Genomic DNA, 12,769 nt, shown 5'->3' with positions numbered 1-12,769 from the left:
TATTCAGAACAGTGCCAAATTCATAACAATTTTTCATAGTAAAATAAGCCACTCTCTCCTCTCCAAAAACCTCTCTGATGCTTTACCATGCTCAGACAAAATCTGATCTCATGAACATTACCACCTGCTTTTATTTTGCCTTTCATCCAAAAAAAATAGCTATCAGTTACACAAAACCCTTTATATGTTGCATGGGAGAGCTCTGCTCTGATGTCTCTGCCTCCCCCTTGTTGTGCTGCCTTCTGTTGTATGGGAGCAATTCAGTTTCATGGTAAAGTGCTGCAGTTAAAAGGATATAATGAAGTATATTATAAGCCACTACAGACAGGAGAACACACATCTCCTCCCCTTTTCCACTCAGTGCACTGACTACAGTTCCCTTTGTGTGAATCATCTGCCACAAAAGAGACCAGGAGATATTGCTGCTGTATTTTTTTAAGCATTAGTAACTCTCATGAGATGAATCAACAGACCTTCAATGAGACACTGTTCCTGTTCCTTCCTTCTTTCCAGGCAGCTAAGTAGTTATTGGAAGAGAACTGGCTGGATGGGAGGTAACATCTATCTGAAATTGTATTTATTGCCTTAGAATTAAAGCAAGTGGGTTTTTTTCAAGTCCTGCTCTAACCATCTAATGTTTGGCTTTAAACAAGTCGTTTCACATCTCTTTTCTTTGGTTCCTTGTTTATGCAGGACTGATATTTTTTTTTTTATTTTGTTCTTACTGCCCATGGCTGAAAATTGCTGTGTCAACTAAAATACAACCATAAAAGTAGGGAAGTTGTTTCCAAGTGCTTATCTACAAGACAGCTGCAGTGCAATTAGCATAACTGAAGTAATTAATAAATAATGATAATAAATAATTTTCTTCTTAGGGCATATTTGGCCTTTGCATGATCTTTTATGAGAAAACTTGGTACTTCCATTAACTCAATTATTTTTGTCCCCCAAAGCAATCTAATGTACTGGGTAGGAAGACGGGTATTTATTTTTGAGTGGTTCATTGGCAGTCAAGATTATTTCAAAGTGAGATAAAATAACTTAGTTATTATCAAAATCAAATCCCTCCTTATCTTTGTCCCTACACATATGTTTACTCATTATGAAAAAGGTGTTGTACTGAGTTCTGATGTCCCTTCATTTTGAGCTCCAGTATAGCTATGCCTTTCCAAAATATTGCAAGTTGTGTAAGTGCTTGTCTGCCAGTAGAAAAGGAACTGCTGTCTCTCTGCAAGGTGAGAGAAGCCAGGAATTTTATTTTTTTTTCTACTACCTTGCACCTGGAGAGCTTTTGGCCAGTTTCAGGTAGCTTGTGTGAAGTGCAGTACAGTACTTTTGAGTCAACTGGTATATATTGTATATTTAAGATTAAAATCACAGGTGAAGATAATGAGGCTCAGCATGGATACAATAGGCAAAGGTTATTAAAGTAGAGAATGTCTATTCCAACATAGGCAATGAAAGGAAAAAACCCAGCTAGTTATTCAGTCAGATAGACAAATATATCAAAATGTGTTTGATCAGTCATAAAATGAAATTATGAAAGAATTATTTTAACATATTTGATTCCCATTAATCCAAAGATGCTTTGTTCTTGCAAACTGAAACTAGAATTTAGACTTATTACCTGTCCAGTTGTTGAAATTACTGGTCTATCTGTAAATGTTACAAGAAAGAAGATATTAAGTATTGTGAAGGAAGAAGGAAAATAATGCATTAAAGCTCACTCCTTTTAAATATATAGCAAAGCAATTTGTTTGTGCAGTCTTGTCTTACAATGTAACAACATAGTCATATGCATAAGAAAACAGCAGCTCTTGCTGAATCAGGTCAGCATCTCTCAGTAGATCTGATTCCCTGTCCATTCTCAAGGAAATGTCACTACAAGTTTACAGCTGCCAGATGTAGATACTGCACATAGCAGAGACTGAATCAAGTGCCTTCAGGCTGCAGACCAAATGGTGCAGAAAATGAGGATCGAAAATATGAGGATAGACACTTTAGGGGGTGCTTTTTCCTGCATTCAACAAAGTGTTTTCCTTTATTTTTTATTCTGATATGATGGGGTTTTTTTGGTGTGCAGGATACTTTGAAAATTTCAAGATAAAAATAAACTGAAAAGGTCATAAGAAGCTTCAGACATTCTGAAAAGTGATGTATTCCTAATGAAATTGCACAGGAATTGAATAAATTCTGTTCACCATAAATGTTCACCAAATCTTGAGTCTTTGGGAAAAATTCCACCCTTGGATACCCTATTTGTATCTTTTCTAAATATTATGTTATAATTTCTTCCAAAACTTTGATGATTAAAGCCATTCAGCTACACATTTTCATTCCTTTATGTTCCATTTATAAGTTAATTTCCCTTCTCCTTTCTATACATGTTTATAGACTTCCTGTGACTGAAGGTAAAATGAGTTTAAAAATATTTCCTCCAGGCAGCAAAAATTTCACTGAGAGAAATCAGTAATACTGTTACAGAATGTCAGAAATCACTAATATTTAAAACTAACTTTACAGATACATCATCAAAATGTTAATGCCAATAGCTGTACTTATTGTATGTCCTTTTTTGCAGGGAAGTAGTATTTTACCAATACACATGGTAATCTCTCTTCCCACACATCTCAAGTCCCTGAACATCAGGGCAGGGACTGGGAGGAAAAGGTTTCTCTCATTGCAACTCAACTCAGCTTCAAGATTCCCTGAGGAACGTGAACAAGCATAGAGCCCTGGGATTGACAAGATACATCCCATGGTCCTGAGAGAATTTGCTACTGTAGTTGCCAAGCTATGCTCTGTGATATTTGAAATATCATGACACTCAGGCAAAGTCTCCAGTGACTGGGAAAAGTTAAAGAAGAGAACACTGGGAACTCCTGGTCAGCCTTAACTCTCTGCCTGGTAAAATCATAGAACAGATCCTCCTGGAAGCTGTGTCAAGGCATGTGCCTGACAGGGAGGTGATTAGAGACAGCCAGCATGGCCGTCACCAAGAGAAAATTGTGCCTGACTAACATTAGCCAGTTCTCTCAGGACTCTGGGAGAGTATCTCATAAGATTCCATAGACTTATGTACATTTGCTTTCCTCAGATGGTCATGAATCTGATCTCTACTTACAGTGAGAAGTTCTTTGCTCCCCCTGTCCCCATCCTGCTGTCAATCCACTGGGGAGGCATGGGAAGAAAGGTTGTCATTAAAGACTTGAAGGCAAAAGAGTTGAGTGCCTCAGCCTTCTCCTCATCCATTGTTACCAGTGTTCCACCACTGTTTATTGAGGGTGGGTGCACCTTCTTTGACCTTCCTTTTCTGGTTAACAGACCTGTGGAAGCCCTTTCTGTTATTCCTTGCATCCCTTGCCAGGTTCAGCTTCCTTTGGCCTTCCTCAACTTTATTTCATCTCTGTACTCTTCCCAGGTTTCCTGTTCTTGTTTCCACTGCCTGTGCATTTACTTCTTTCCCTTTACTTTTACCAGCACTTCCCTACTCAGCCATGCCCATCTCTTGTTTTCCTTGTCTGATTTCTTGCTCCTGGGGATTGCCAGCTCTTGTACTCTATGGAAGTAAAGAGTACTTTAAAAATCTGCCAGCTCTGCTCTGCTCCCGTCCCTGACAGCAGTCTCCCTGGGAACCCTATTAAATATCTCCTTGTGGAGCTGGAAGTTTGCTTTCCTAAAGTTTGGCTGACTTTACTCCTTACCTGATCCATATTTCTCAGGACTGCAAAATCCACCTGTGCATGATCCTGATACCTTGAGAGGCTACCTAGAGCAGAGGCTGGACAGTGTTAAAGGAATAAAGTAGGTATTTATTAAAAGGCCTTCAAAGGATACACCCCGGGCAGTACAAAAGCCCAGCTGTGGCTCCACCCAAGATGGACACCAGTCACAAGTTTTCACACTTTTATAAGTTTTGGTCCATTTACATGTTGGGGTAATTGTTCAATTACAGCTTCAGGGTAAGAAGTCACATCCTCCCAGATTGCTCTCCTCAATTCAACCTTGTTTATACTTTTTGGGCCCAAAGCTGCAGTGCTGTCCTTGGTTCTCAGGCTGGAAAAGGATTGTTTTGTCAAACTAAACTGTGAAGAGAACCTGCTAGCACGCTATATAAAGTTCAGAGCTATATACTCATGCAGACAGAATCTGGAAAATATGAAATCTACGTCTTAAGGAATCAATCCCTTCAGCTCAGGCTGTCTCCAATCTTGATGTCCCCAATTCCCTCATTACATTGGTGACCCTCAGACACAGATGGATTGTTCATTCCCTACAGAATATCAACTTGTTCTAAAGGCTCAGAGAGACAATAAGCCTCACTTGTATCTTGTGGGTAGATTTACACATGAGAAGTGGATCTTATATAATATTAAATCAAAGCAATAGCTTTACTCACCCTTTTTCTCTTCTCAGTCCTTATGGAAATGACTGCATAAGATTCAAAAGAATGTAAAATTTCCTGACTTTTCTTTATTTTACCTGTAACCCACAGGCAAATATAGAGTGTGTCTAGTCTGTACAATGAGCCCCTATGCTGGAGAGATGTCTAAGCTGTTTCTGAGAAAGATATAGCATGTCCACATAAATCAGCACTCAGCTATGCTGGGATTGATCCTCAGTGTGGTGTAGTCTCTCATTAGAACTAATTACTGTTGGCACAGCATCATGCTGATGCAGCTGCGCAGCTTCCAGAGCTGGTTCATTTGGCACTTAGCTCAGGGATCACTGAAGTCTTGGGCATGGATGCACGCTGTCATTTGGTCAAATGAATGAAGGTTCTGCTCATTAGTTCAAATGGACTTTTCATTTGGGAATTAGATAAATGATGAAGCCATCCAGATGCTTAGTCCCATTATTGTAAATACAGTTATGATTTTTGACAACTACCTGATTATTAACAGACAGCCAAGCAACGCAGTAATTCCTGTATTGCAGTCAAGCAACTTGGATCAACAGTTTTCCTCTGTTATGTTGCTTTGGTAGCTTTAATTTTAAGTCGTGTCCTTTGAGAAGTGGCCTCCTTAAAGCAGGTCCTGTGCTCCAATATGGCACTTCAGGGTAGCATCTGTAGCCCTTTCCACTTATTTATGGCAGCCAGGAACAACCTACCAATTTTGTTTCCATGTCAGCATTGGCATGGCCTCTCTCAGCCCTGCACAAATGAGGGCACCAGGGAAGGAAATTTAGAGATGACATTGTGAAACTATCTTTAAACACAAAAATCTGAATATAAGTGGGAAGGGTGGACAGGATAGTTACTTTCAAATCCTAGATTGCCTACTTTTCTATTCAGAGTCATCTTTTCCATCTGTTAAAGGCAGTGGGAAGGATTGCAATAACTATATATATATCAGACCTGATCTTGACCATTTGATAATCTTGTCCATTCGATAGATTTTAAATAAAGATGTATAGGCCACTAGGTCTAGAAATATCTATCATCTCTCTCTTTTTATTGAGTTTTCTTTCATTTTCAATCATTTCACTGAATTTTGTCTACAGGTTCAGACAGTGAGCCCTTTGTCAGAGGTGTATCTACAAACAAATTGTCCAAGAAGTTTGGCAGATGTTGCCCTTACAAAGCAACAACATTTTCAAGCTGTTGTTTCCTCAGAACAAATATCTGTCTGGCAGATTCAGTTTACAGTTTATAGCTTATTGCTGTAAGCTATTTTACAGCCAAGTGAGTGAACTCTGATTGTAGATGTAACATGGCATTTATGTTCTAAGAATGGGATTTCAAAAGGATTCTAAAGACATTAGAAACTCGTCCCTTTGATGTAAGTCAACTAAAACATCAGTCAGTTCCATTTGAAGGGTATAAAAATACATCAGGGAATGTAAGAGAAACAAAGTACAAGGGAGGACAAGTTTCAAAGAAAGCATAATGGGGGAGAAGGAGAGAAATAGAGAGATGGGCGTACATTAGACAGGTGGTTGAGAGAAGAGTTGTAATCCCTCTGCCTTTTTTTTCCCAGTTTATGTGTCTTGAGAACATCCACCTACTGCTTAGCATCTAGTGAGTACCCACCCATCCATTAACATCTCTTTCTTTGCTGGCAGCCTCATTATAACTAGAGATCCTAGCCTGAAATTCATCAACAAAGATCAAACTAAAAAACAGGGGAGAAAAATAGATACTTGAAACACAAGGAGTTTCAAGGAAAATGGGAGGTCTAGCTGGTCACAGATCTTGAATGCCAGAAATTTCTATCAGCTCATGTAACTTGACCTTGTCCATAGCAAAGGACACAGAAATGTGTGCTGCTTCCCCTGCAGCTGACCCTCAGAACTTGTGTTTAACTAAAGCATACCGACTAGAAAGCCTTGAAAGGAAGGACCCAAGAAGCATGGACTCCTACAGACAATGCAGTCATAGAATCATGGAATCACAGAATCATGGAATCACAGATCAAAGCATGCCAGGTTAGAAGGGGCCTCAAGGATCATGTGGTCCAAATTTCCTTAAAAGAAGCACAGTCCAGACAAAATGTCCTAGCACCCTGTCCAACTGAATCTTAGAAGTGTCCAGTATAGAAGAACCTACACTTCCCTGGAAACATTATCCCAGTAGCTGATTGTTCTCATTGTGAAAAATTTCCCTCTTGTGTGTCCCCAGGTGTAACCTGTACCCATTACTCTTCATCTTTTCCATGTGACTTCCTACCAAAAGGATATCTCCTTCTTTTTTGTAGCCACCCCTTAAGTACCAGAACAATGCTGAAAAGGTCTCCCCCAAGCCTTCTTTCTCAAAGCTAAACACAGTTTTCTCAGGCTTTCCTCCAATAGGTTTTCAAGTACTTTGATGATCTTTGTGGACCTTCTTATATTTGCATTTGTTGAACTTCACAGGTTCTTATCAGTCCACTCTTCCAGCCCTATCCAGGTCTTCCTGAACAGTGGTTCAGTTGTACCCCTTCATTTTTATGGGCAAATGCCTCATGGATTTAAGATGAGGAAATGGCGAGACCTAAATAGAGCTAAAAACAACATAGAACAAAGAATGAGAAGGGCATTTTGTTTGCCAAAGTTGCTCTTCTGTGTTCTGAACAGATGGCTGACAACATCCTGAGACCTTAGAAAATTGAATCGATGAGAGAAACGTGTTCAGATTTAATTATATGTAATTGCACAAGGCACAGAAAGGGTAAAACTAAGCCACAAACCTCAGTGTACCGAGTGAATTTATGTGGTAGGAGTACATAAAAAATTCACTCCTGTTCAATTTTATGAAATTTTCATCACAAAACCCTGTTCTGACTGAATAAATTACAACACACATTAACTTTTTTTTTTTAATAATTAGGCAATTTCATACATTTGTTCAAAGTCTTATTATTAGTCTCATTTCTTAGAAAAACTGGCTTTAGTTTTACGGTATTTGGTAGACTAGAAAATAAAAATATTATTAGGAAAATTCACTTCATTACCTAAAAAGTGACCAGTATAAACCTCTGGTCATTTTTTTGCAGCTCATTTCCTACATCTTTTTGGAAAAAAATCCTATGCTGAGTCAGTCATTCTGAATAAATACTCACATATGCACAGGTATGTTAGATATCTTTTCAATCCCTCTATTCAAATGTTTGACAAAATAATATCACTGTCACATCAATCAAAGATGCACTTGAATAAAAGAGGTTATATCACCAAGGATTGTATGTGTAGACAGACTGAAAAGTACAACATACTGAGGGAAAAAAAAGCTAAACAATTGCCAGTCTTCTTATATAAGTTATACTGAACTTCTGAACAAATTGGATGTTTTACTGTCTCTGGTTGAGGTGGAGTTAGTATTCTCCCTAGCAGCCCATATGGTGTTGTGTTTTGAATTTGTGCCTAGAATAGCTTTGATACCACACCAGTGTTTTGCCTATTGCTAGTAATGCTTGCACAGTGCCAAAGCTTTCTCTCTATCCCAGTCAGGAAACTGCGGGTAGCAGAGGCATTGGAAAGGGACACAGCCAGGACAGTTGATCATTGACCAAAAGGACAACACCTTGCTCAGCAGAAAAGTTGGCATAGAGGAAAAAGAAGGAGTGGGGGCAGCACAGTGTGCTCAAACCCGGCCTTGAACTCTTCATTCCCCCAGCCTTGAGAGTCAGGATCTCAAGAGATGTTGGAAGAGCAATTGCCAGTAAAAACTGAGACAAAAAGAACGTTGAGTACCTCAGCCTTCTGCCTGTCAGTTGTCACCAGGCTACCTGTCTCATTTTTTGGGGGTGTGAAATTTCTTTTGTCTTCATTTTCTGACTAATGTGCCTGTGGTCAGATATTCATCCATTTCTGTTAAGACTTGTCATCTTACTTAGAGATGTCCCTGGTTGGAAAGTACTTATTCCAGAGGCTGAAAATGGAAATAAGAATGAAAAGTCAGAACCAGTAACATAACTTGTATGTGAGACATCCCATTTGCAGCCTCTGCCCATCTGTGAAGCTCTTTTCATTGGCATATTTCATGGCTTTTTTCAGTCCATCAGTCTAGAAAATACATTTCCTCACCTTTGGTATGGGAAACATGTTGTTAGGTAGGTTGAGGAAGGATCAGGAAGTCCATAGATGTGGTATTATCTTCTCTAACTTTCAGCATCTCAGTAGATATATGCACTGAAAATTACCTATGATGAGAAGATTTTGCTGGAAAACTAGTCTTTCCCTAACTATAAGATTAAATATAAAAATAAAATATAAAAATATAATATAAATTTATACAATTGGTACTAATTTCAAAGGGACCAATTTTCTCAGAAAACTACAAATTGAATTACATATCTCTTAGTCTGTGATACAAATTTTAGTTCAAAGCTATGCATTAAGTTAGATTATGCAGGGACAGAGCTTTTACTTGAAATATCTTTATTTGCCAATTTTCTTCACTCTCCCTTTTAAAAGAAGAAAACTTTCTTTTAAAGAATTAGGAATACTTCTATCCACAAGAACAAAAGTTTGCAAACAAAGAAGCATTCTTGTGGCGGTTTTCAAAAATTCTGAATAGATAATAGTCAAAGTACACAGTAGCCATATTGACAATGTCATCAGCTGCCTCAGAATAAAAGTCTGCTAATAGGTCCTTATTTTACAGTCCTGTGGACAGACAACTTTTGGGAAACTATTCAAGCCTGACAGTGAAGAGATCTGAGGCAGTTCTTTAAAGCAAAATTAAAGGAAAATTATACACACACGCTTGAAAATAGACTTGAACACAACATACAACTTAAGTACTGGAGAGGTTTTACTCTAATTCCTACTTTGCCTGGGTTTGTAGGCAGAACCACTGAAGTTATGAAACATAATAACTATAGACTATAAATCCCAATATTTCCGGGTGGGATGTGCCTGGTTTCGTCTGGCCCTTGCTGCTGGACCAAAGGCAGCAGCTGTGGTGTTTTCACCACAGAGATACCTTTGGCCAGCTGGATGCTGCAGCTGGGCACTCGGAACAAATCCAGGCAAAGTAGGAACTCAGTTTACCTCTGGTGGAAAAGGTTCAGGCGACGGTGAAGAGAAACAGGAGAGGATTCTATCATAGAGTCTTAATCCAGAGTTTTATTCCAGGATGGTAGACCTCTGAAACATCTCTCAATGGAATCCCGACCGCATGGTCTCGTCTCCTTTTAAGCCCTGGGGACAGGGGGATGGGAAGGGACAGGTGAGGGCCAACCAGGTGTGAGGAGGGGAAGGCTCAAGGGATAAAGACATTTGGACAGGCCAATGAGCCCAGACCTGAGGGGCATCTTTTGAACTTATGCCAATCACACGACGCCCTTGCTGGAATGTTAAGATTGATGGACAGCTCTTAGCAGGAGGGCAAAGGGGGAGGGGAAAGGTTGGCACACCTGAAATGGCCATCACACTGCAACAAATAACATTAAAACTAAATATCTTTATTTCTGTAACAGCAAGCTCTGGCTTGTACAGATTTTGTGCCTTGTAAAGTGTGAAAGGACAAACAGAATAAATCCATGGCTTATAAAAGGCAGTTTATTCAATAAGTTAAATTATTTTATTCAGCAGAGAACAAAAAGAACAACAGCTTTTCAATTTTTTTCTTTTAGAAGTAGCCAATTTTGAAAAAATCAATTATATAATAAATTTGTGTTGAAAGCACATTTTCTGTAAAAACTATTCCTATGTATTCCATTTTCTTAAAAATGCTGTCAAGTCAATCTGATATAACCTTGTGAAAATCTATTAGGTCATGTACAAAAATATTTCGCACTATTTATCAACATTTTTAGTGATAATGAACATAGATTTTACCCCAATTTTATAGCCTTGATGAATAAGAGTTTTATAATAGTGCATTATCAATTCAATCTAAGCAGAAACCACAGCTGTACTGGAACACTTAGAGCCTAACTGGGCACCCAAGATCTTTGAAGGAAATTAAAAGGAGCTCTGACTTTTTTATTTTGTGTGTAGGAAAACCAAATTAAATTGAACTCTTGGTTGTCTTTACTTCTGTCTGGTATTCTCATTTGTGAATGCTGTAATTGATAATCCTTTCTTTTTTAACCCTTTCATCTGATTTCTTGCCACCAGAATAGAATTTGCAGCCCAAGATATTTAAACTAAATCTCAATAAGAAAATCATAATTATAGTACTTTATTAAAATAATTAATATATTATTAATCACACTCAACATTCAGTAATAGTTATCAATTATATATTTGCCAAGGATGACCTGAAGGAATGACTAGTAGGGCTTAATGGAAATTCATAAAATTTCTAAACATGGTTTTAATCATACACTATAAACAGAGCACTGTAGGGCTTACTAAAGATTCATTTCTGTTGGAACCCAGGACATCCCTCTGGCTGCCCTGAAGGACTTAGGACCCTGACAGGGGGCTCAGAGACCTTGGCACGGAGTCAAAGACACGTGTGCCTTTGATTTTAGCCCTTGGAAAAAAACTACCAACTTTGTATGAAGATGTACAAGCCACAAGAGTTTGAGTAGAATGTTAGTGAATTTATCACAGGGTAGAAAAGTAGAATTTTGGGGTGTTTAGAATGGGGGTTCAGAAGACAAGATGGAGGGATTTGGGTGTACCTTGTCCTTCCTCTTTCTTCTTCTTAGCCTCTATCTCCTGTATGATGGTGGCACTTTTGGATTGGTTTAGAGTTGAAACAGACTGTCTAACATAGGTGATAGGTATTGGAAAATTATTGTAAATAATGTACTCATAGTTTTTAGTATAAAAAACTAACACCGCCTCAGGGGCATGCAGTGTGCCTTAACCTGACCTGCTGGACAGACCTCGGCAGGTGGAGAAAGAATGTTATAGATAACAGAAAATAAACAACCTTGAGAACGAGAGCCAAGGAATTCTGACTCCTTCTTCAAATGCAGGGCTGGGAAAAAGAGACTTTCTAACACCTTGGGGTCATCTCGACACCAGAGACCTCGTCACATTTCTTTTCAGCCATAAAAAGTCACATGGCTCTTACCCACAGCATTTTTAGTTCATTGCAAGAATTAATTGCCTCTCAAAATCAAAACAAAAATTTAGACTTCTCCACCATTTTTTTATCAAAATGCTTATTCCTTAAAAAAAAATTTTAAAAAGTGTAAACTGGAAGGCTGCAGGGTGCAAAGATTAATGCAATTGGTTGAGGGTCTGCTGATGAAGTCAAGAAGTTTGACTTCTAAAAGTCAAACTCCTACTCAAATTAGAAGGAACTGAATAGGCCTATAAATTCAGAAAGATGAATAGATGATAAAAAGATGACTTAGCAGTGCACATTTCTATTTGATATGACCCTTTACTCTTTGGGAAGCGTAAATGTACCTGTTTACAAAGACTGCAAACAGATTGTGGACACCTCCTGCTTGTTATTTCAGCTGCTACCGAGGTCTCCTTCTCGTTCGACGTGGGAAACGGGCCGGTGGAAATTGTGGTGAGATCTCCCAACCCGCTCAACGATGACCAATGGCACCGGGTCAATGCCGAGAGGAACGTCAAGCAGGCCAGCCTGCAGGTGGACCAGCTTCCCCTGGAGGTCCAGAAAGCTCCAACAGAAGGACATACGCGACTGGAATTGTACAGCCAGCTCTATGTCGGTAAGGCACAGAGGAGGCAGCCAGGCTTTGCTCTCACGGTGCTGAACATTCTTTGCCTGGTGTCTTGCCAGCAGCAGTTAGTGAATGTAGAAAGTTGTGCTCCTCAAGTGTTTGTGGGACAGCAAAGGGGGGAAAAAGAAAAAGGAAAAAAAAGGACAAATGTGCCCATAATTACAGAAATACAAAGATCAACTAAGAGAAAAATATTGTGCATTAGGAACTTGTCCTTTTTGTCTCTCTCCACCTGCATCTCCTGGCTGAAAGTGCCTCCAGCAGATTGCAGTGCCAAACTCCTTTTTTGCTGAGAGTCTTTTCCCAGACACACAAACACTTTTTCACCACAGAAGTGAAAATTTCTGCAGAGTTCTTGCCAGGACCGCATGTGCCTGCAGTGCCCATCCTAGCCTCGGCAGCACTTCCAGGCTCTCTAGATTTGATCATTGGCCATACTTTTGCATTCACAGCTCTCACTGCAGTCTTCTCCCTTTAATCCCTTGGGCTATTTATTCATTTGATGTATGAAAGTACCACACAGTGTTACACAAATGCATTCCCTGGAACCAAGTTAGTCCAGCTGCTTTCTGGAGCTACTGGTTTCTACTACATTTGGGGCAGGCTATTCCAGCAGCATTTGTATTTCTCCAACTGTGAGCCACAGGGCTGCAAAGTGCTGACATGCCAAGTGCCATTAGCTGGAACCA

The 12,769-nt window shown here is 39.2% G+C and overlaps 1 protein-coding gene across 2 annotated transcripts in view; it reads left to right on the top strand.

Annotated features, from left to right (window-relative positions):
* CNTNAP2 (contactin associated protein 2) overlaps positions 1–12,769 on the top strand; it is a 1,032,231-nt gene that overhangs the window by 925,093 nt on the left and 94,369 nt on the right. For both annotated transcript variants that reach the window (XM_036397720.1, XM_036397728.1), the window contains exon 17: positions 11,850–12,068. In XM_036397720.1, the coding sequence (XP_036253613.1) occupies positions 11,850–12,068 (219 nt within the window). The remainder of the gene's footprint in view (positions 1–11,849; positions 12,069–12,769) is intronic.

Source organism: Molothrus ater, chromosome 1, assembly GCF_012460135.2.
Source record: "Molothrus ater isolate BHLD 08-10-18 breed brown headed cowbird chromosome 1, BPBGC_Mater_1.1, whole genome shotgun sequence".
NCBI lineage: Eukaryota > Metazoa > Chordata > Aves > Passeriformes > Icteridae > Molothrus > Molothrus ater.
The sequence above is the reverse complement of the archived record's forward strand: the minus strand, read 5'-3'. Positions and strand labels throughout refer to the sequence as shown.